This window comes from Bubalus bubalis, chromosome 11, assembly GCF_019923935.1.
Source record: "Bubalus bubalis isolate 160015118507 breed Murrah chromosome 11, NDDB_SH_1, whole genome shotgun sequence".
Classification (NCBI taxonomy): Eukaryota; Metazoa; Chordata; class Mammalia; order Artiodactyla; family Bovidae; genus Bubalus; species Bubalus bubalis.
The window spans coordinates 73,890,855-73,915,748 of NC_059167.1; the positions used below are offsets into that span (position 1 = coordinate 73,890,855).

A 24,894-nucleotide genomic window follows, 5' to 3' on the forward strand; every position below is an offset into this window, starting at 1 on the left:
AGGGAAGTTGAAAAGGGAGGGAATATATGTATACCTATGGCTGATTCATGAAAATTCTGTAAAACAACTATCTTTCAATAAAAAAATAAATTAAAAAAAAAACCACACAGAGACATCACTTTGCCAGCAAAGATCCATATAGCCAAAGCTATGTTTTTTCCAGAGAATTGGACCATAAAGAAGACTGAGCACCAAAGAACTGATACTTTTGAACTGTGGTGCTGGAGAAAACTCGTGAGAGTCCCTTGGACAACAAGGAGATCAAATCAGTCAATCATAAAGGTAATCAACCCTGAATATTCAATAGAAAGACTGATGCAGAAGCAGAAGTGCCAATAATCTGGCCACCTAATGTGAAGAGCTGACTCATTGGAAAAGAACCTGATGCTGGGAAAGATTGAGAGCAGAAGGAAGAGAAGGTAATAGAGGATGAGATGGTGGATGGCATCACTGACTCAAAGAACATGAGTTTGAGCAAACCTAGGGAGATAGTGAACAACAGGGAAGCCTGGTATGCTGCAGTTCATGGGGTCACAAAGAGTCAGACACTACTTAGCGACTGAACAGCAACTCTAAAAATCATGAAAGTGACACATTCATTACAATCAGTGTTAAAACATGTAAAGAAAAGTCAATGCTCTTCCTCAGTACTTCTGGTTCCTTCCCCTTCCCCTTACTCTCCTTCACCTTGCCTTGCCCTTAGATATAGAATGTGAACACCTTGGACTATCTTTCTTTACACTGTTTCCATGATATTCAAACCCATACCAAACATATACACTCATATATAGAAAGGAGTGTGATTTGTTGTCTTTAGAAAAACAGAGCATACTCTACCTTATTTTTCAACTTGCTAAATATCTAGTTCCATTCTTTAGAAATTAAATATATTTAAATTTATGTAGCCATTTCTCTATTGATTGACACTCCATTTTTTTTTTCCCACTGCTTTGGCTACTACACACAATGTTGCAATAAACAACCTTATACATATATTCTTACTGCTAAGTCACTTCAGTCATGTCCGACTCTGTGCGACCCCATAGACAGCAGCCCACCAGGCTTCCCCATCCCTGGGATTCTCCAGGCAATAACACTGGAGTGGGTTGCCATTTCCTTCTCCAATGCAGGAAAGTGAAAAGTGAAAGTGAAGTCGCTCAGTCAGTCATGTCTGACTCTTAGCGACCCCATGGACTGCAGCCCACCAGGCTCCTCTGTCCATGGACTCTCCAGGCAAGAGTACTGGAGTGGGGTGCCGTTGCCTTCTCCATATATTCTTACTAGTGCATCTATTTATGTGACCTAAAGTCTTAACATAGGGTTGGTAGGTCAAAGTTACATATAGTTTCAATTACACATGGAATCTTCCCAGATCAGGGATCAAACCTATGTCTCCTTCACTGGCAGGCAGATTCTTTACCACTGAGCCACCAGGGAAGCCCTGATCTTACTTTCTGTCAACATAAATTACAGATAATTTTCTATGTGTTACATACTTTTAGTAGTCAGCTTCAATGGCTGGATATAGCCATTAGTGTTGTGGAGCTTCTTAAAAATTTTATTGGGATTTATCAAACCTCAATATCAATACAGGGGGAATTGATATCTACTTCCCATAATGTTGTCCAAAGAGAAATCAAAGCTTTGACAGTAGCATTAGATACAACAAAATCTACTATAAATATGCCTCTCAATCCTTAATCAGTTGACATTAATTACATCTTTTGATGGGCACAAGCACTGGTCAGATGATTCACAGTATCAAAAGGAACTATGCCTGGGGCATGTGGCTCCATCACCACCTCAGTAACTTCAAAGGAGAAAGATCATGAGATTGCTGAGCAGAGCACTGCAGCACTGGGGATCTTCCTGAGTATGGTAACCCAAGTTCCATGTGATTCTTCCGGCATTAAAAGGGTCTATTTCAGATCAAAGGTAAAAGAAGGCCAGAAAAACAGAAGGGAATCCCAGCCCCAAGGATATCACTATGCAGATTAACACAACTAGAGTTCCTCAGGCTTGAGAAAATACTACATTCCACAAAGGCTTGGGAACATAACATACAGCAGTTTCCATAAAACCAGGGTGGCAGTGAGGTGAGGATGAGGGTGTGGGAAGAGGAGGACCATAGAAGACAAATCTGACCACCATCCATTGTTAGCATATTCTCTGTTTGATCATATCACCATCAGACAAGAAATTCCTGAGCACAGACCTGGGAATGAAAAGTAAGGAAAATTATAAAGCCAAAAGGAGGTGGACCAAGAGCGGTCATGCTATTTCCTGTGTGGATGGTAATGTTGGCTTTCACTGCCTGCTCTTGTGAGAAGGAGAAGCAGGTTTCAGTCTTTCCTGGGAATTACTACTTGCCCATAACACTAAAGAGCCCTCCAACTGGAAACAGATCTCATTATTTTGCCAGACTTAATCTCTTACTTGAGTAGTTAATAAGCACTTTCAATAACCTTAATCGCATCACTTCAGTTAAATGCCTAGATGCTATTTCCACAGGAAATAAATGTCTACAGACCATAAACTCGACTTGGTTAATAGCTAACGTGGGAGAAAGGTGGGAACTGGACTCAGATAAAGGGCTACTGTTGGGTGGTGGTAAATGAATGACCCACCCTCACGTGGGGCTGTCTGAGGCCTCCGTTGTGATATGGAGGTAGGAGAAGTGAAATGAAACACAAAGGCAGCTGGAAGCAGGAAAATTCTCCCTGTGTGGACCCACCAGCTGCTCAAAGTCACTGAAGGATCCACAGAACAATGAGGACTCATGGCCACAGAGAAGGGGGACTGATGGGAGGCAGGAGACAGGAACACAAGATACAGATGAAAAATAGTGTCTGGAGAACTCCCTCCCTTCACACTTTTCAAAGAAGGACGATGATAACAATGTTTGGATGTCCCAGAGGAAGGTCCCAGCAAAAGAGAAGTTATCCATGCCAGAAAAACAAGGTTTTTCTTGCTCCCATTTTTCTGCTTTCCAATGCCTTTTTTTTTTTTTAATAAAATGTTAAAAACACAGGCAGTCTTCCTGCCAAGGAATTCACGTGATTCTAATGACTGTATCCTGAAGTGCTGTGAAGATCCCAGCAGAAGGCTGGGGCCAAAGAAAAGGGAATGGTTCTGAGCAATCGTATGGAGAGGTCTCGTGAAAGGGTGACCATCTGTTGAACTGGCCCTTCAGTGAGTTCAAGGTCAGTCATCAGAGAAACTGAATGTCCTCTGAGTGCCTACCTTGACCCAGATGCAATAGAACTTTTATAATATCTTTTTTTTTTAATAGAAAAAGGACAAAAAAATATAAAGATAATTCTAAGTTGGGATGGGGGGGATATTTACTGAAGTTCAGTGTACTTAATGCAGTTTCTGGAGAAGTGCCACACCCAGTAGTAGGATTTAGTGTGACTTTTAAAAAGAGCCTTTGGGGTTGGGGTGGCTCTTGCATGCCCCGTCTCTAGAAGTCTCTGTCTAATAATTGCAGAGAGCTTCCTTTCCCAGTATTTCGAAGGCTCCAGCATTCACACAGAGAAAGGATTTTCATCACTCGGGTTCTATGACACATGATCTACATAGAATCTACAATTCTATGACTTTGCTGATGAAGCAGTTTGGTTCTATTAAGAAGTAGCAAGTTTCATCAAACCAAGAGCAGTATACCACAAACACAAAATGAAGAACATTTACTACACTTTAAAGAATCACACCCTGGATCAATGATTTAGAGAAATTTATAAAATGGCAAGAGTTCAAAATGAACAGAAGCTTTTTAAATTCCTCTTTCCTAGATAGATATTTTTATCTCAGAAATTTCATGTGATGTTTTCTCTAACCTTTAAGTGACTCTGTGTTACATTACAAGCCTAAACAAAGCATTGACCATATGCTGTGAAATGACTACTGAAAAAGAACCTATTACCTACACAAAGGCATGCAATACCCTGGGCACCTGGCCGCACTGGACTGGAACATTGTGTGAATACAGGAGTGGCACTTTAATAAACTGTCTTTTGAGGTCTTATTGAACCCACTTATAGAACCACCAGAACTATCTTCATGTAAAATTTTAAATCACATGAAACATACAAGCCAAATTAGCTCTTTAGCACCTTCTGCATAAGACATGATGTTATACCAGTAACAGCAAAAACCCATATATAAAACATAACTTCAGGATAAACATTACTTTGTGCTTATTTGAGAAATAAAAAAAGAGTTAAAAAAAAAAAAACCCAGAAAATCTGAACCAAGTTTCATCAAGTTAGAAGGAATTCATCCCTCTTTTAGTATTTACAAAAAAGTTTTTGTCATAAAATAAGACCACTTACAAAATTGATCACTATAAAGAAGCAAAACCAAAACCTGAAACCTCTGACAATAGAGGAGCAAAGACACGGTATGCTTCCACTCTTAGAGAATCCCAACAAATCCAGGCTACCCCAGCAGCGTGAAGAGCAGAATTTAGGTCAAGGGGCCAATTAGCATCAAAGGCAGTGACAAGTTGCTACTTCTTTCTGCCCAGTCCTATTTCCTTTGAGAGTCCTGTGTTCAGCAACCATGGAGGCAGCTTTAGAGCATGCCAAAACAAACAACGAAAAAATTTAAGGCATTTACAAAATATTGCTTCTAGAAGCAACTACACCCCTAACCCCATAAGTCAACACCACCTCCACACTCCTTAATAACACTCCCAGCTGTACTGTTACAAGGTGAATTGACTTGGCCAAGGAATATCGATTCATTGTTAATTAGCCAGTCTCTGAATAGCACAATCAGATTGCCTGTGGGTCGCCCGTGAACACATGTAAAGCATTTTAAACCGGGACTAACCTGGAGGTGACTGGTACTGGGGCTGAGCTGTGGTCCTCCCAGGCCCCAAGGTCTTTTCCAAAGGTTCCCCGGGCACCAACCGAGGTTGGCCCACTCTGAGGGAGGTCGAGCTGGCCCCTTTGGTCTCCGTGACCTTGGCAGAGGATGGTGGCTCCAAGGTGTCTGCAGAGAGGGACCCAGAGACAGCACGGCTCCTTCCAGAAAGAGAGTCATCAAGAGTGACTTCCCCCTTTTCAGGCGGTGAGGAGAGCCGGAGGATCCTGTGATGCTGCTGAGGGCTGGGGAGCCTTGGAGAGAGAGGTGAGGGAACAGGTGACATCCGTTTGCGCGTGCTGGGTGGAAAGGCTGAATTATTAATTACTGTGCCAAGAGCAGCCAGCGCTGGTGGGGGCAGCCTTTTCTCATCACTTCCAGGGTCCACGCCACCACGGGGCAGATCCAGAAACAAGGTTTTGTGGCTGCCTCTTCCAAGCCCAGCTCCCCTCCTGCTCCTGGTTTCTGGGAGGGTTTGGGCACCAATTGTGCCAAAGGGAAAGCCCAGCCGTTTGCCCTCAGCGGCATCATCTAACTTCTCGCTCTCTATCACCTTCAGGAGGACCTTGTTCACAGCCCCCTCAGTGCTGGCTGGGGGGCATTCCCCAGCTGATGGCTGCCATGACCTGTCCCTTTGCTGTTCCTTGTCCAGGCCCCTGGCTCCCCAAGCTCCAGCCTCAGCTCCCGGGAGGGTGAGCAAGTCTGTGCCTGGTATAAACTCAGCTGGGGCTGCTAGGCCAGGGGCAATCTTTCCCTCACCCTCAGGATGCGTTTTGACTACTCGCTGTACCTGAATGGACAGATCCTGGACTCTGGCCACCACTCTGGAGACAGGCTTCTTCCTATGAGTCCACTCAGCAGCCTTCGCTCTCCGGCCTCTCTCTGCCTCTGGTTCTTTCTCAGGCTCCTTGTGACGTTCAGTCAAGCCTGTTTGCTGATGCACCAGCCTGCAAGGGGTTCTCTTCAGCTCCCTAGCTCTATCATCCCCTGGCTCCGTGGAGCTGCAGTCAGGGGGCAGCCCGCCTCTTCCCATCCCCGCATCTTCAGAAGGCTTCTTGATGCTTCCCGAGCCAGAGTCAGCATCCAGTGTCCTGGGGACCTCTAGGGTGCATCTCTCTCTCCTCTGCAGGGATGAAGTAAGTGCCCCATTGAGGAGCAAGTCGCCTCTCTCCTCCAGAAGCCAAAGATGAGGCCTTGTTCGAGAGAGAGGAAGGGAACTGCTGGAATAGACCTGGTCCTTCCCCAGCAGAGGAGCCAGTTCCTGTCCTCCATGCCCCTTTCTTCTTGTCCTCTTTTGCAGGGAGCTTTGAGAGAGCCCCTCAAAGCTCTCTCTCCTTCCACCAAACCTCCGGGCCTTTTTGTTCCTGTGGGAGCTCCTCTTGTTGAGACAGCCCACGGCGGGCTCCCCCAGCCAGTCGCCAGCACTCTGGAAACAGTCATCCTCGGAGGCCAGGCTCACAGAGAGTTCAGGCAGCTTTCCCTCCTGGTTCCCCATCGTAATCCCCAGGATGTGGTCTGAGCTCAGCAGACCGGCCAGCAGTCTCTCCCTCTCGGCAGTGAGTTTGTACAGTTCAGTCAGAATGTCTTTCGTGGGAGTTGGCTTGAAAAAGATGTCGCCTGGATGTTCGTTCGGCTGCAGACTGAGGCTGTGGATGTCGGATCCCTCCCTGACTTGGTAGCAGTTATGAAACGCTTTACTGGCTCTGTCTAGAGTTACAGTGTCCTTGTACGAAAATCCTCTGACTTCACCCCTTGGAAGATAGAAGCTGATGTAGCAGAGTTCGGTAATGGGTTTACGCAATTGGAGGGTGCAGTGAGTGCCTTCCATTATGCCTACCTAATTATTCATGCCTCGGAGATGCTGGTCTGTGGTCAGGCTTCTGAGGCTTCAGTGGTGGGGCATGTGATGGTGGCAGTGTGGGGAAAGCAGCTGACGGTCATCTCCAGCAACGAGACTGCCTGTGAGGGAAACGGGAGGAAAACGGCTAGTCTAACAGTCTGCAGGAATCACATACCGACAGAAATCAAAGCATTACCGGTCTTACCCTTCCTCTCTGGCTGACCTCAATCAACTCAAGACATCAGCCAGAAGGCTGATTGTGACCTCTTCCCCGCTCCCAGCCCACCCTTGACTAGCAAAGCTTTTCTACAGCTGAGAATAGGAGAATGCTTTAATATTAGCCCCAAGACAAAAGTCCCTTTGCCCCTTTGCCCTATGTGGGAACTTAATGTATACCCTAAGCAGGTCTCTCAACTTCTCAAGGTTTTGTTTAGGTTCTTCTATAAAACAGAGGTAACATACCTCCCAGAAATCCTGAGGAGAGGGGTCTTTGAGATCCTTAGAAAACATAGCCATTTTAGTAACTCGGATTTGGAAGGTTACTTTGCAAAAATGAGTCAAACCTTTTTACTCCCCAAGAAGCACCTTCTAAGATTTGAGATTATGGATCAGATGGTAAAGAATCTGCCTGTAATGCAAGAGACCTGGGTTCCATCCCTGGGTCAGGAAGATCCCCTAGAGTAGGAAATGGCAACCCACTCCAGTATTCTTGCTTGGAGAATCCCATGGACAAAGTACCTGGTGGGCTACTGTCCATGGGGTCACAAATAGACATGACAAGCAACTAACACACATTCTATTTAACTTAAAGAAATACGGAGGAAAGATATTAGGCACACATCTGACGTCTCTTCTGGACACAATTCATGAATTCTGCTAAAAGAGCTAAAAGTGAAAATGCTTAATTTTAAATTTAAAAGAAGTAACTCAGACATCTTAATCAGGTTCTCTGTTTGTTTTTTTGTTTTCCTACTTCTTGCCTATCTGAAGTCAAATGGAATGGCAGAGAAAAAGGAAAAATCTGTAAGCCATTGCTGGCCCTGTATGGACTTTTAATCAATGACTTCACCATCAAAGTGGCTGAAATGTCACATTGATGGGGAAGGCAGCTGCTCTCTCCTGTGATGTGAAGTATCCCAGGGGCATCTCTTTGGCTAACATCCCTCCACAAAACCATGAGCTTAGAATTCTATATTATGATACTTCATTTCTCAAATGAAGGCACTGCCCAGTCTTCAGGACTTCCAAGCTTAAAAACAAATCCCCTGGGAAGTGTAACATAATAACCTATTTATTAACCATTGATATCTTCAGTGACATCTCAGGTCTGTACATAAAACTACATTTTGAGTGTAGGAAGAGAGAAAGGAGGAAAAGCCTTTTAACAGAGACTCCTTACTGAAGACATATGAAAATAAGAAGGATAAAATGAAGGTAAAAAGAAAAAAAAAAAAAGAAAAAAAGTAACCATCTGGTCAACCCAGAAGTTCCAGAAGGACTTGGGGTACTCATAGGGGTTAAAGGGCAAGAAGAGAGGAAGCAAAGAAGAAATGGGAGGCCAGCTGAGGCCTTGCCTCTCTCACGGCTTTCTATGGGATTGTTCTCATTCAACTATAATATCGCTGCTGCTGCTGCTAAGTCGCTTCAGTCATGTCCGACTCTGTGCGACCCCAGAGACGGCAGCCCACCAGGCTCCCCTGTCCCTGGGATTCTCCACGCAAGAACACTGGGGTGGGTTGCCACTTCCTTCTCCAATGCATGAAAGTGAAAAGTGAAAGTGAAGTCGCTCAGTCGTTCCTGACTCTTAGCGACCCCATGGACTGCAGCCTACCAGACTCCTCTGTCCATGGATTTTCCAGGCAAGAGTACTAGAGTGGGGTGCCACTGCCTAAAACTTGTCTAAAATGTTCATTCCTGGCCTTTCTTAAAGGTGCCCATGTATATAGATTCTTAATACTTAATAGTACAAACTCTCTGAATATATCTAAGAACACACTTTGGAGGTGGTTTTTTTATTCAGAAGTGGTAAAACAGTCATAAACAACCAGTTATAAAAGCAACTGCATAGCTGCCAATATCCACTCTTCATGATGCTGAGCATTGAGAGTTCAACTTAGGAACTGTCAAAAGAACTGAAGTGAAGCTGTTGAAGTGCTATTATTCTAAGTTGCACAAAGATAGGAAAGGTCTTGTCTTGACCTCAAGCATCACTCTCCTCTAGTTCTTACCTTCTCAATTTCCCTGGATTAAAATAAGTGTGTGATGTGGGAGAAGGGGAAGAGTCAAAGTATTTTTTTTTAATATATATATATAATCTGTTCATGGAGAAGGCAATGGCACCCCACTCCAGTACTCTTGCCTGGAAAATCCATGGACAGAGGAGCCTGGTAGGCTGCAGTCCATGGGGTCGCTAAGAGTCAGGAACGACTGAGTGACTTCACTTTCACTTTTCACTTTCATGCATTGGAGAAGGAAGTGGCAACCCACTCCAGTGTTCTTGCCTGGAGAATCCCAGGGACGGGGGAGCCTGGTGGGCTGCTGTCTCTGGGGTCGCACAGAGTCGGACACGACTGAAGCAACTTAGCAGCAGCAGCATAATCTGTTCAAAGTAGCAGCACAAAGTTCATGCTATGATTTCAGATGAAACCATGACTGCCTATTTTAAAAGTCTATGCCCTAAGAGAGGGAATTTTATGTATATATTGAATATATATGTGTGCACACTTTTATTTTGCTATCTCATTTAACAAACATATTTTCCTTTTACAGATGAAGAAATTAAAATTCAGAGAGATTAAGGACCTGGTCTAAGGCTATATGGCTCAAAAGAAGGAAGAATAAAACCTAGATCTGTGTCATTTCACGGCTTTGTAGGTAAAGTGGCTCCTTATTTACTGCCTTCTAATGCTCAACTAATTTTTCAAGAAATTTGAATAGAAGAGTTCCTTTATTTTGCTAGCTTGGTATTACTCACATTATTTCTTCAAATATGTCTCACATCTCGCTACTTTTACAACTCATGTTTTTGCATGTCTGATCAGACAAAATGCTGTTCTCTAAGGCTGTCCCTTAAGCAATATAATTCAGGGTCAGGGCACCAGAAACTCATTGCATCTGTACCTGTCAAGTAGAACTCTTAAAAATTCTAATACAGAAAATAAAGATGAACAGACTCATATGAAGGCTGTATCTTTTGTGAAAATTATAGACATACAGTGCTCTTTTATAGGGTTAAATACTTTTTTCTCCTTGTCTTTATAAGTCTTGATTATACACATGGAGAAAATGTCATGGTTAGTATTATGTATATTAGTCATGGTTGGGAAACTAAAGCCAAGTTTTAGGAAATTATGAGATTGGATTTTATAGCAATAAAACCACAATTCAAGGAATAAAGCTACTATTAAAAAAAAAAAAAACACTTACACATAGAAATTTCAATACAGAATGCTGTTTTTGGTGCCCATGTCTGAGGCCAGGGAGGCACAGAACAGAGAGAGGAAAAAAAAAAAAAAAAAAACGGAAACAGGAATTTGTCCCATGCTCTTGGGAAACTACATTTTCTCCAATCTGGGCACTGGGGACTAGACATGTGTTAAAAGACTGTATTGAACACAGGCTAAGGAGCTGGAACATCCCAGGAGCCATAGCGAATCATTAAAGAATCCTAAGCAAGGCATGCTGCTTATTTAGATTTGTATTATAGAAAGATCACTCCAGAAGCAAAGTGGAGACTAGACCAACAAGGGCTAAGACTAGGGTTATAGGGCTTCCCTAGTGGCTCAGATGGTAAAGAATCTGCCTGCAATGTAGGGGACCCAGATTGGATCCCTGGGTCTGGAAGATCCCCCAGAGAAGGAAATGGCAACCCACTCTAGTATTCTTTCCTGGAGAATCCCATGGACAGAGGAGCCTGGTGGGCTACAGTCCATGGGGTCGCAAAGAGTCAGACACGACTGAGCCAACTAACACTTTCACTTTCATATCATATATAAGGAGTTCTATGTAAGATGATCACACTTCATCCTGATTCAACCACTGAATACACCTTAAAAATCTATACAGAATGCATGGAGTAGTTATTTGAGTACTCTGGAAAGTAAATAGTAGCAAGCCAGTTGGTGAAGAAAAGTAGACTTTAAAGTGTCATCCAACTGTTTTACTGCAGTTAAATTTGTCCATTTTTTCCTCCAGTAGCCAGCCCCTTAGCCTAGACTCAGATCACCCTGAAACATGAAAGTGAGTATCAGCACAAACAGAGAAAGTTCTGGAGGAAATCTTCTAGTACAGAATCAGAAGTATACAAGATATTTCCTGACAGTGACCGCAGCAGCAGTAGGAGCCTGTTGGCACCGAAAACACTAAAAGAAGAGAATGTCCCTCTTTGATCAGAGAAACTGTAGTCCCAAGACAGTGGGGGCAAACTCTGCTCCTTTCTTCCTTTTTATCTCCTTGTTCTGCCCCTCCTTGGACCCAGATGTCAGTACAGTTCCAGGAAGTTTGAGGCAGAGGTGGATAAGTCTCTGGTTTATAGTTAGAAGATTGAAAATCCCCAGAGTCCCCCAAATATGGGGAGCTTAGAAAATAACCCAATCAGTAATTTATGAACTCTGGAATTCGCCCCCAACTGTGTATGTGTGGACCTGATCCTAAGCAGCATTCAAAAGACTTTGGGAAAGAAAATAAACAAAAAACTAACAGACAGACCTTCGGACTAAGATATAGACCTCCAGGACTTCCCTGGTGGTCCAGTGGTTAAGACTCCATTCTTTCAATGCTGGGGTCCCAATTTGATCCCCGGTTAGGGAACTAATGGAGAAGGCAATGGCACCCTACTCCAGCACTCTTGCCTGGAAAATCCCATGGATGGAGGAGCCTGGTGGGCTGCAGTCCATGGGGTCACTAAGAGTTGGACATGACTGAGCGACTTTACTTTCACTTTTCACTTTCATGCATTGGAGAAGGAAATGGCAACCCACTCCAGTGTTCTTGCCTGGAGAATCCCGGGGCAGGAGAGCCTGGTGGGCTGACGTCTATGGGGTCACACAGAGTCGAACATGACTGAAGTGACTTAGCAGCAGCAGTAGGGACCTAAGATCCTGCATGCTACCCTCCTACAGGTGCGACTGGGTAGCATGTGCGTGGGAAAGCCCCAAAGAACACTGAAAAGCTCTAAATGTTGACATTAAAACCACAACCAACAGAAGACTGATTGGAACTTTCAGCCTGAACTAATCCAGGTTGGCTGCCTGAAAAGAGGAAAACATTACTCAGAGTGTATAATATTCCAAATATTCAGGATGCAACTCAAAACTACTCAGCAATACAAAGAACCAGGATGCAAACAGTATGGAGTTTGGATGGGTCACGGGTTTGGATGAAGTTACTCAAGGAGAGTATGCAGACTGAGAAACGGTTACAGAGTATAGTACTGGGAACACAGATATTAAAGGAATAAATGGAGGAAAAAGAAACCTCAAAAGAGGCTGAGAAAGAAATAAGAAGTAAGATAACTCCCCAAATTTTGTATCTAAATAAAGTTCAATAGTCTAAATTATTATGCTTTTATTGTAAGTTTATAAACTCTAGATTTAAATCTTTCAGTCAGTGTAGCCAAACTGAGACCAAAACCCACATCTCAGAAGCTAAAGCTATATTAAACCATAGGGCTTCCATAATATTGGTAAGGTGTTATGGAAAAATCTATAATATGGATTGAACTTTTGGCTAACCCAATCCTATTAATGGCAAAAGTTTCTTTCTCCCTTCTCTGAGAGTAACAGAAGTCACATATCCAGTTGCATCCATAAATTCTTAGCTTCAGCTTTATCTATCATCCCTTCTTAAAGACCTGCTACATTTTCCTCTACAATTATCTTTACTACATTTCTTTTGCAGAGAAATACCATAAGAATAGTAAAAATCACATGGTATCATACCATGATGGAGACCATTTCAACCAGGGATCAAAACATAGGGCACAGAAAATGAAAGGTGTGACTTTGAGGTTATAGATCTCAACACGGGCTGTGGTGCATGGCAGGATACTTGGCAAAAATAAGCCCCCATGAATTGTCAAAGAGAAGAGTTCCATTCTTAGAGTCCCCCCCAAAAAAATTTTTTTTAGCGTCACAGAGGTGTTGCTGCTTCCAAGATGAAATATTATTCTACCAGATTCTGGGGGTCCAAATCCAGATGTAAATGTTCATGCCATGTGTTCAGAATTCCTGAGCTTCCAATGATCATAGAGAAGGTATTCCTATTTCTTCTCTCTCTGGGCCTTATCATTTAACAAAAAATTTCAAGCAAAAAACATTATCTGCAGTGGACGGTAGGGACTGAGAACAATAGTCTAATAAAAAGGGAGAATTCGTTGAAAAGAACAAGTGCTTCCACTGAGTGCACAAGAACACACATTTTGATATACTAGCGGCACAGAGATAATCCAACTTGCTTGAATTTGGCAACCACAGTGCATCTTAGAGGAAATTCATGGAAAAGAAAAGATAATTTCATGTTTTCTGGTCCACGGATGAATTTTAGAATCATTGGAACATCCAAATTTAAGATAAATTGTTGCAAAGAAATACAAACATTTTCAAACTTGCTTCCCCATTCTCTTCCACAGTTTGAAATTATTTTTATCAAAAAAACTCATTGTGTACATCCCCTACTATCATCAGTGAATAATTATAGAACTGCTTCTGGAGCATGGAGTAACTATCTGTGGTTCTCCCTAAATCTCCCTCTCTCAGGCAAGAACAGACTAAGAATTCAGCCATCAGTCTAGCATCCCTGCCAGTGTCTGCATCTGGATAAACGTACCTCATGTTCTTTCTTCCTTCAAATTTTAGGTCCTCTGTGACACGAGAAATTTAATTTCTAAGCTTCCAATCCACTAACCGAAAATACTACTTGGTGATACCTACAAGATGACCAAAAAACTACAAACTGCTTCCTTTTTGCAGAAGTCTGCCTTGAACAAATGAACTTCAAACCTCAGCACTCCAGGATGCTCCACATCAAAAGAAGGCTTCTGAGCAGGGCAAAAGCTTCTCTGGGACAATCCATTAACAAGTCAGAGTACAGTACAATGTTGAATCATTTCATGTATTTTCCATCTGAGAAGCCAGAGAAAAGGAACTGGAAGTCTTAGGAGTGGAAAAAAGAAAAAAAGCAAAATACAAGGAAAGGGACTTCCCTGGTAGTGCAGTGGATAAGAATCCGCCTGCCAATGGAGAGGACATGGGTTCAGTCTCAGAAGATCCCACATGCCACAGAGCATCTAAGCCCATGTACTATGACTACTGAAGACTGCACCCTCTAGAGCCTCCACCACAAGACAAGTCACTGCAAGGAGAAGCCTGTGCACCACAACGAAGAACAGCCCTCACTTACAGCAACGAGAAAAAGCCTTTACAAAGCAAAATAAAGACCCAGCATAGCCAAAAATAAAATAAATAAAATTAAAAAAAATAAAGAAAGGACTATGAAGTGGGATTATACACAATTCCATGCTGAGTTCATAGGCCTATTTCAAGAAGCACTGCCTCACTCTGCTTTGACTAAAACACAGCAGCTCTGCAGGTGCCACACACTAAATTATACATCTTAATCTGGTCTACCAAGTGACCTTCTCTGCTTGTGCCCACTGTGAAAGCACTTTGTTCCCTGGTAAGTCTTCAGGTCTTTCATTTCCTCTAGCAAACTCCAGGCAGCCAGTCTCTCCAAAACAACACTGCTGGGCTGATTTCTTCCCTGACTCTTTTTCCAGTAAGCAAGTACATGATTTTTCTCTACCCCGAATGGAAAGATCTGTTGTGCCTCATCATAATAGGAAATTATTGCCTTTAGCAGATGCTAGTCAATGCTCATGACATTATTTCACCAATGCCTAAAATTAGATCCAAGAATTAGCTGCAGTCATTCTGCCTATTTACTGTAGATTTCCTAATTGATTCTGGGCCTAAAAGGCCAATGCAAAATCTTTTTTTTGCTCAGTCATTGGCCCAGCCATGCCCTGTGACTCCATCTGAGTCCAATATTACCAAGATAGATTATCTATAACTTCCATTTTTTAACTGGAAATTGTCCATCTCCACACAGATTCACACTCTGTCCTTTTACACACCAATTTAAGCACCAGGAGACTGACTTTTTTGGATTCAGTCTCATCTGGAAAATCCCATGGACGGGAGCCTGGTAGGCTGCAGTCCATGGGGTCACTAAGAGTCGGACACGACTGAGCAACTTCACTTTCACTTTTCACTTTCATGCATTGGAGAAGGAAATGGCAACCCACTCCAGTGTTCTTGCCTGGAGAATCCCAGGGACGGGGGAGCCTGGTGAGCTGCTGTCTATGGGGCCGTACAGAGTCGGACACGACTGAAGCGACTCAGCAGCAGCAGCAGCAACATCAACAAGCTCCCCTGCACTCCAGCCACTAGGTTTAGCCACTGTAGCACCAGGTTAGAAGGCAGAATGGGGAAAGGGTCAGGATATCTACTTCCTGGCTCCCTCCCTCCTAGACCATGGTTTTCTAACAGGTGGGTCCTCTACTCATGAAGACCACAGCGGCTCTTGGGGAGTCCTCCTTCAGCTACAGTTACTTCTTTTGGATACCATTACTGGTCCCTCCCATTGCTCATTCTAGGTAGTTCTGAATTCTGTCTCTCCCATGTGATTTTGGACACTTTAGTGCCTGCCTGTCTACCTCCTAGCCACCCTAGGTTGGAACAGTGTCACTGTTCTTCAGATAGAAGATACAAACACAAGGGTAGGTCTGCAACAGCTTTCTAGCTCTTCTCTCCCTGAAGGAATTTTTCTTCAAAGAATCTAAACACAGCAGGAGTAGGAGTACAGGAGTCACAACTAAATGACTACAATACAAAGCAGAAAGAGATCCATTCAATAGACATCAAACAAAAAATCAGAGGTCAAAGAAAGGAGAAAGTACATTAGATTTGTAGGATCAGAAAATCCTTCAGGAGAAGCTTTTGAAACTGACTCTCATAAAGGGTAAGATCTCAACAAGCAGAGATTAAGAAAAGGGAAACACAAGAGGAGAAGCATTATATAAGACTGGGAAATTTGCTAACGTGCACAAAGGGAAAAATGACTTTCTTTTTTAGATGTGTATAAGGATGTATGACATGATGCCACATCATAAAAAAAAAATGAATCCAGATTGGTAGGAAATTAATGCTAACTTCATAAAAAAAAGTGAGAAACCACTGATGAGTTTTGATCAGGAAAGTAGTATGTCCAGGATTAAACCTAAGATAGATGAGTCTAGCAGTAATATCAGAACAGAATAGAGTAGAAAGAGATCAGAAAGCATCAAGAATGAGGAACTCAGGAGAACAGAAAATTCTGCAAAGAAACTGAAAAAGAAACCAACTAGAAGGGGAGATTAGAAGAACAGCTTTAGATAGTAATTTTAGCAAAGTAATAGAACACCAAAATATACTGCAAAAAGCAAGAGATAGGCAGATAGTTAAGAGAAGGTAATAAATAATAACCTGTACAAGTATTACAGCTTTGACTTCATGGTTACTTTTGTTTTTGTTTTTTAAGACAAAGGAAACTTGAGCATGTTTTTAGGCTGAGAAAAAAGTAGTAGTGAAGAGGGAGCTATTGATGATACAAGTGAAAGATGGGATAAAGTATGGAACAATAGATGAAGGAAGGCCCCAAAGGATGAAGACATGGGCTTGAGGATAAATGAGGAGGACAAGCCTTGACAAGAAAGAAAATCATTTCATGGTCAAAGAGTAGGTCTAAGTTAAAAGGAAAAGACAACAATAAGCAGAAAGTAGTGAAAGTAAGAGAGGTTACATATCACCTTCCCTCGATGGCTCAACTGGTAAAGAATCTGGCTGCAATGCAGGAGATACAGGAAATGTAGGTTCGACCCCTAGCTTGGGAAGATCTCTGGAGAAGGGAATGGCAACCCACTCCAGTATTCTTGCCTGAAAAATCCTATGGACAGAGGAGCCTGGGAGGTTACAGTCCAAAGGATCTTAAAGACTTGGACAAGACTGAGCACGTATGCATGCACACATATATCACCTCATTGAATTTTTTCTTCATAAAAACTGCAATTTTATGATTTTCTTTGTATTCCTACAATGTCACAAGAAAGATAGCACTATGCTAGACTATTCTATAGAAGCAAAACCTCTACATTTAAAACTCTGATTTGACTAAGGGCCAAAAGCATTCCAAGCTGGGCCTTATTATAACATACTGGAGAATCTCTGAAATAATTATATAGAGGCGAACTTCTGTTCAGTAGAATTATTTTTGTCAATAAATTTCTAGCCAAAGTCACAGCTGGTAATCAAAGAGTAAGAAAAATGGCTCCTTCTTGCAATTTTTACAAAATCAGTTCAGTTCAGTCACTCAGTCATGTCTGACTCTGTGACCCCTTGGACTGCAGCACTTCAGGCTTCCCTGTCTATCACCAACCCCCAGAGTTTATTTAAACTCATGTCCATCGAGTCAGTGATGCCATCCAACCATTTCATCCTCTATGGCCCCCTTCTTCTCCCATCTTCAATCTTTCCCAGCATCAGGATCTTCTCCAATGAGTCAGCTCTTCGCAGCAGGTGGCCAAAATATTGGAGTTTCAGCTTCAGCATCAGTCCTTCCAATGAATATTCAGGACTGATTTCCTTTAGGATGGACTGGTTGGACCTCCTTGCAGTCCAAGGGACTCTCAAGAGTCTCCAACACCACAGATCAAAAGCATCAATTCTTCAGCACTCAGCTTTCTTTATAGTCCAACTCTCACATTCATATATGACTACTGGAAAAACCATAGCTTTGACTAGATGGACCTTTTTCAGCAAAGTAATGCCTCTGCTTTTTAATATGCTGTCTAGGTTGGTCATAACTTTTCTTCCAAGGAGCAAGTGTCTTTTAATTTCATGGCTGCAGTCACCATATGCAGTGATTTTGGAGCCCAAGAAAATAAAGTCTGTCACTGTTTCCATTGTTTCCCCATCTATTTGCCATGAAGTGATGAGACCACGTGCCATGATCTTAGTTTTCTGAATGTTGAGCTTTAAGCCAACTTTTTCACTTGCCTCTTTCACTTTCATCAAGAGGCTCTTTAGTACTTCTTTGCTTTCTGCCATAAGGGTGGTGTCATCTGCATATCTGAGGTTATTGATATTTCTCCTGGAAATCTTGATTCCAGCTTGTGCCTCATCCAGCCCAGCATTTCTCATGATGTACCCTGCATATAAGTTAAATAAGCAGGGTGATAATATACAGCCTTGACGTACTCCTTTCCCGATTTGAAACCAGTCTGTTGTTCCATGTCCAGTTCTAACTGTTGCTTCATGACCTGCATATAGATTTCTCAGTAGGCAGGTCAGGTGGTCTGGTATTCCCATCTTAAGAATTTTCTACAGTTTGTTGTGATCCACACAGTTAAAGGTTTTAGCATAGTCAATAATGCGGAAGTAGATGTTTTTCTGGAACTCTCTTGCTTTTTCTATGATCCAGCAGATGTTGGCAATTTGATCTCTGGTTCCTCTGCCTTTTCTAAATCCAGCTTGAACATCTAGAATTTCACAGTTCATATACTGTGAATTATTTTTAAAAATAATTTTACTTATTTTTAGTTGTACTAGGTCTTTGTTGTTGCATGGGCTTTTCTTTAGCTGCAAGTGAGGGTTACTCTCTAGCTGCACTGCCCAGGCTTCTCACTGCAGTGGCTTCTCTTTTGCTGAGCATGGGCTCTAGAGCACAGGTTCAACAGTTAAGGCGCACAGGTTTAGTTGCTCTGGGGCATTGGGATCTTCCTGGATCAGGGATCAAATCTGTGTCTCCTGCACTAGCAGGCAGATTCTTTACCAATGAGCCACCCGGAAAACCCTGTTTGTTTGTTTTTTTAATCCATGAACCAAGCCACTCCAATATCCATATGTGCTATAAGGTATGAGCATTGAAGATTCCCCCAAAGACTTCAGAGAATCTTTTCTTCACCTCTCCCTTACCTCTTTAAAACTTCACGACACAAAGATAAATTCCAGCCTACCACATGATCTCCAAGAAAATATCAGATATTGAGATCCTCAACACATCTCTGGGTTCATGCCTCTACTTGGTTTATATAGTCATCTATTGGAAGTATATGAGTACATTGAGGGAAGAAACCCCTTCCTTGTGATTTTAAAAAAGAATCTGTACATATGAGACACTTACACATCGAATACTTAAGTTTCAAAGGTCAGTGTATGATTGCACAGCATCCCATAAAGATGGGCTTGGCACATTCTTGGTTAAGACAGGCATAGCTTTCTTTTCAAAAATCAGAAGTGTCTTTTTAAATTTGTGAACCCATTCTCTGGAGTTTGCTTTTATGAGAAGTTTAAATCAGGAACAGTCATTGCATGTGTTAAGTCAAATTTCCATTTCCTAAGTAAGGACACTACTCTCGAATAATGATGTTCTGATTATACAGAATAAAGGATTTAAAATAGACTTTGACATTTTATAGAGGATAAAAGACCCTGGGAGGGGGCTTTAAGGGCACTCTCTTGATTAAAGATCCACCAGAGACCACAGACCTCACGGAGGAAGGGAGAAGGATGGGGACTCTCAGAGATAAAGCAACTCTGCCATCTCTCTTGTTTCCCCTATAGTCCCTCTGTTATGGAAAAAAAAAAAAAAAAAAAAAAAAAACTGTCTCACATCATGCATTCTAATTTTATAAAACATTCCCAAATACTTCCATGAATGTGTGCATGCTAAGTCACTTCAGTTGTGTCTGACTCTTTGTGACCCTAATGACTGAAACCCACCGGGCTCTTCTATTCATGAGATTCTCCAGGCAAGAACACTGCAGTGGGTCACCATGCCCTACTCCAGGGGATCTTCCTGACCCATGGATCGAACCCGCATCTATTTTGTCTCCTGCATTGGCATACATTACCATAATATGAGATTTGTATAAACTTCTATAAAAGAAGTTGTGTGGCTCCAATTTCCACTCTCCAAGTGGAAACATACAACCACTCTCCAAGGCCAGTATGACAGATGTTGTCACTGTTGCTTATGTACAGAGAGGCTAAGAGGACCAGAAAGATTAAAGTGACTTGCCCCTGATTACACAGCTAGTGAGGAGCAGAAGTGGGACTCAAATCCGGGTTATTGGATTCCCAGTTTGGTGGTCTTTCTATTATTCCACTATAGCTGAAAACCATTTTAAGTGCCATAAAAATTTTATTGCTGGATAGACTTTTAAATGCAATGTAGTACTACACAGGATGAAGCAAGTGGGCTCAAAGCCAGTCTTTGGTAAGGGTTTCTCATGTAAGTGTGATCTTTAGAAGAGTTCTATGTCTGATTAAATATTCAGAATCCTACAGAGGTCAATAATTTATAGGAAATGGCTTCATAAGGTGTATCTGCTTCTTTTTTGTGTTGTTGCTTTTGAAGAAGACATATTGGTATTAAAGATTCACAAACCTTAATGCTTACCATGGTAATCAAGATAGGCCCTTATTTATCTTAAATCTAGTGTCAGTTCATAAAATCGGCCATCTGAGTTAGTTATTTTGAAGTGAATTTTGCACAATACCAGTAACTCTCTCTATAGCACTGTCTAAACAGAAGGATCTCCCAAGAAAGGGATAGGGTAACCCACCACTTCATTCCAACCCAGTGTCAGTCTGTTTCAGCAAAGATAGCTGGAATCTCCACTGCTGTCTGGCAAGCTCATTTTCCTTGGTTGACTAAGAGCCAGGAAGGTAACATTTTAAAGACAATCAATAAGAATCTACAAAAATTTAAAATAGGTGGATTCATATTCGGTTGAGAAGGAGGAAGAAAAGAAAGCAAAGGAGGAAGAGGAAGATGAGATGAGGCAACATCTCATGAGGTCTTAAGCACTGCTAGGCCTCAGTTAAGTGCTTCCAATGCCTCAAACATTTAATTCTCTTAGATCTATGAGATGAGTACTAACAACACTCCCTCTTTACCCATGAGAACCATATAAGCCTAAGTAACTTACACAAAGTCACAAGAACTAGAAATAGAATCCAAGCCTAAATGTATTAAAAATTTGCACATAGAAGTTACAAAACAATGCATTTTCAAAAACTTCAAGGAGAGAGGTTTCCCAGATGGCACAGTGGTAAAGAATCCACCTGCCAATACAAGAGATGCAGGAGACCAGGATTTGATCCCTGGGTCAGGAAGATCTCCTGGAGGAGTAAATGGCAACCCACTCCAGTATTCTTGCCTGGAAAATCTCCTGGACTGGGGAACCTGGAGGGCTGCAGTACCTGGGGTTGCAGAAAGTCGGACACAATTTAGCAACTGAGCATGCACACACTGGGGAGAGAAAATAAATCTGTTATGGGACACTCGCAGGAGACCTCTAACACCTCTACATAAGGATTATTTCTCTTTGATGGTTAAGGCTTCCCTTGTAGCTCAGCTGGTAAAGAATCTGCCTGCAATGCAGGAGACCTGGGTTTGATCCCTGGGTTGGGAAGATCTCCTGGAGAAGGAAATGGCTGCCCACTCCAGTATTCTGGCCTGGAGAATTCCATGGACAGTCCATGGGATCACAAAGAACAGTTGATGGTTAAGACATTATGGCAATTACACAAGTAAGGCCATGATCTACATGCCCCTTAGCCAGCATGTTAATTATCCATCTGGCAGAAAGGAAAAAGCACATGTAATGTTTACAAAATTCCTGCCAGGAATTCTTCTCTGTTCTAAAAGTATGCAAGTGTTCAGTCTAATGTTTTCAACAGGGCCTAGAGAAAGATTTGACTCACAATGCCCCAGAGCAGTGAGGACGGTTAAAATCGGATATCACCATTAAATCTGCTTAAGTGAAGTTAACAGAATTATGCTTGAATATTAATAAGTTTTGACTTCAGAGACTTCCTGGGCAGTCCAGTGGTTACAACAAACTGGTTCCAAATTGGGAAAGGAGTACGTCAAGGCTGTATATTGTCACCCTGCTTATTTAACTTATACACAGAGTACATCATGTGAAATGTCGGGCTGGATGAAGCACAAGCAGGAATCAAGATTTCTAGGACAAATATCAATAACCTCATATATGCAGATGACACCACCCTTGTGGCAGAAAGCAATGAGGAGCTAAAGAGCCTCTTGATAAAAGTGAAAGAGAAGAGTGAAAAAGCTGGCTTAAAACCCAACATTGAAAAAAAGAAGACCATGGCATCCAGTCCCATCACGTCAAGGCAAATATATGGGGAAACAATGGAAACAGTGACAGACTTTATTTTGGGGGGCTCCAAAATCACTGCAGATGGTGACTGCAGCCAGGAAATTAGAAAAGGCTTGCTCCTTGGAAGAAAAGCTATAACCAATCTAGACAGCATATTAAAAAAAAGAGATATTACTTCGCCAAGACAACTGAGTGACTGAACCACCACCACCACCACCAGTGGTTAAGACCTGGCACTCCCAACGCAGAGGGCGAGGGTTCAGCCTCTGGTCGGGGAGCTAAGATCTCACATGCCAGCTACTGCAACCAAAAAAATAAATTAACAAATAAATTTTTAAAAATAAGCTTTGACTGTAGGTATAAGAAAAAATGTCAGAGCACCCCCAGACTTTGAAACAGTCCCCCCTGTGAGCAGGAGCTTAGTTGTGGGTATGGACACTTAGAACTATGTCTACTCAAACATTTAAATCCATTCCATCTTTGGCAGAAGGTTGGAAGTTGTAATGGGACTGTCTAAACAATATCCAACTAGTTTTTACCTTCTGATACCTGAATTTAAAAGAATTAAGTCTCATCCCTAATTTCAACAGGTCCTAAGACAAACACCTTCCATGTCACAACAGGTAGAGTTGAACCCAAAGGTTTGGCAAAGAAAGTAGTATCAGGCTCTAAACAAGTCTTCCTTTAATAAACTGTGCTGCTCTGAGAATTCCCCATTGGACTGCTACTCACAATATCACTACTTCATGCAAAATGCTCATGTCCACAATTCCTATAGCTGGATATGTCACATGGGTGTCTAACAGTTCTCTCACACCATTTACACACAATTTTAGAAGCATTTCCAGATGATTTCACAAGTTCCTTCTCAAAAATCTGTTAATTGACCTCGATTGAAAGGTAGAAACATTAAAAGATATTATGTATCAGAAGTCAAAGATTGCACCTATCCAAATGGCAGGTTTAGAAAGAATAAAGGTGAAGATAAGTATAGACTCATGAAATTGATGGAAAAGCCAAAGTTTTGAGGTATAGATGGTTACCCAAGATAACCTGTTATGGCAGTCTCATGCTGTTTCTAGAAATCTCCTGTGTTCCTAGAATTCAAATAACATCCCCAAAGAATCCTTTGAAAAATTGTTGTTGTTCAGTCACTAAGTTGTGTCCAGCTCTTTGTGACCCCATGGACCGCAGCACGCCAAGCCTCCCTGTCCCTCATTATCTAGGAAAAACATAAAACAACTTAATAAGACCATTCCTGAATTTGAGATGGCTAAAACTCTGGTATAATTAATACATAAATACATGCCACAAAAAAACAGTAATTGAATTTTGAAACAAATGGCTATTGTTCTGATTCCTAACTGAAACTGTGATAGGTCTCTTCCCCGTCCCAGCACACAAGGGAACTCCTGGGAATTCAAGAACTCTGAGCACAGTTTGGATGTCAGGAAGAGTTAACGTTGTCTGTGACAAGTTTCAAAAGCAAATAAAAGCAAATATATAATAAGCACAGCAAACAGGCCTGTGATGGTAATAAGAATGCAGAATTAGGAGGACATGAAGTCCTGGGGTTCCGTAATTTTTTGCTGTTGCTCAGTCACTCAGGCATATCTGACTCTTAGCGACCCCATGAACTGCAGCATACCAGGCTTCCCTGTCCTTCACTGCCTTCCAGAATTTGTTCAAATTCATGTCCATTGAGTTGGTGATGGACTCAGCTTCAATCTTTCCCAGCATCAGGGTCTTTCCCAATGAGTCAGCTCTACTTATCAGGTGGCCTAAGTACTGGTGTTTCAGCTTCAGTCTTTCCAATGAATATTTAAGGTTGATTTCCTTTAGGATTGACTGGTTTGATCTCCTTGTTGTCCAAGGGACTCTCAAGAGTCTTCTCCAGCACTATGATTTGAAAGCCTTTTATAAAAAGTTGCAACTGACACGCATTTCTGTCACACAAATTACAGACTAAATCTGTGCATCAGATAAGGCTTTTAAATGCTTTATCATCAGATTAGGCAAAAAGGTACTCTAAAGTGGACATGTTCTTGCATGATAAATCAGTTTTCAGTTGGGGGAATTCTGTGTGGATTAAGAGATAAGGATTTACCAAGAAAATCCTTCTTAAAGGGCCTGACATCATCAGGAGAAGCATTTGTTTGGCTGCCCTGGGGGCCTATGTGAGCTAAACAGATTTACAGCATTCAAGTTATTCTTCTAAAAAGCCTGTTTTGCAACCTTAAATATTTCAGTAAATACCAACATTTTATAATAAGTAACTTCTGGGCACACAAATTTAATTCTACCAATGGGTCTTGGAGACAGGATACATTCCCCCATTCCCTTTCTTCAGTTGGAACTGCCTTTCCAAACTCAAAATGTCACTCTTACAACCTTAATGACAGCTAGTTCTTCAATTCTAAGGTGTTTCTGTAAAATCTGTATGATGAACACATTCACAAACAAAGTTAGACATGTGGTCATGTATACAATTGTGTGTTAATATCACTAGCTGTCATCACACTGCATGGATTTGCATAGTGTGCAAAACACAATAATTCAAATGGGCGACATGAATGATATACCTAGGCTTCCCAGGTAAAGAACACACCTCACAAGCAAGAGACGTGAGTTCAATCACCGGGTCGGGAAGGTCCCCTGGCAAAGGCAATGGCAACCCGGTCCTGTATTCCTGCCTGGGAAATCCCATGGACAGAGAAGCCTGGAAGGCAGCAGTACACGGGGTCACAGAAGAGTCAGACATGACTTAGTGACTCAATAGTAACAACAACTAAGTTACAAAGACCAAAGGATCAAGACACATACTAACTCGAGGTTCCATGGCAAACTTGATGCAGAGGCCACTGGTATACCGAGTAGCCTGGAAGGAGGATGGCAAGATGAGGAAGGCACTCGACATACTGCAGGAGTGTTATGTGGATCAGCACGCAGTGATGGACCA

At 42.1% G+C, this 24,894-nt stretch overlaps 1 protein-coding gene and 1 long non-coding RNA gene across 17 annotated transcripts in view; one reads left to right on the forward strand and one right to left on the reverse strand.

The window, feature by feature from the left end:
• The window catches only part of FMN1 (formin 1), a 498,278-nt gene that overhangs the window by 450,148 nt on the left and 23,236 nt on the right, over positions 1 to 24,894 (reverse strand). For all 16 annotated transcript variants that reach the window (XM_025295965.3, XM_044925241.2, XM_025295966.3 and 13 more), the window contains one exon: positions 4,837 to 6,828. In XM_025295965.3, coding sequence (XP_025151750.3) covers positions 4,837 to 6,697 — 1,861 coding nt within the window. In that variant the 5' untranslated portion in view covers positions 6,698 to 6,828. The remainder of the gene's footprint in view (positions 1 to 4,836; positions 6,829 to 24,894) is intronic.
• LOC102393922 lies at positions 5,006 to 14,203 on the forward strand. The gene is made up of 3 exons (XR_327528.4): positions 5,006 to 5,136; positions 9,479 to 9,583; positions 13,564 to 14,203. It is a non-coding gene; the product is annotated as an uncharacterized LOC102393922 (long non-coding RNA).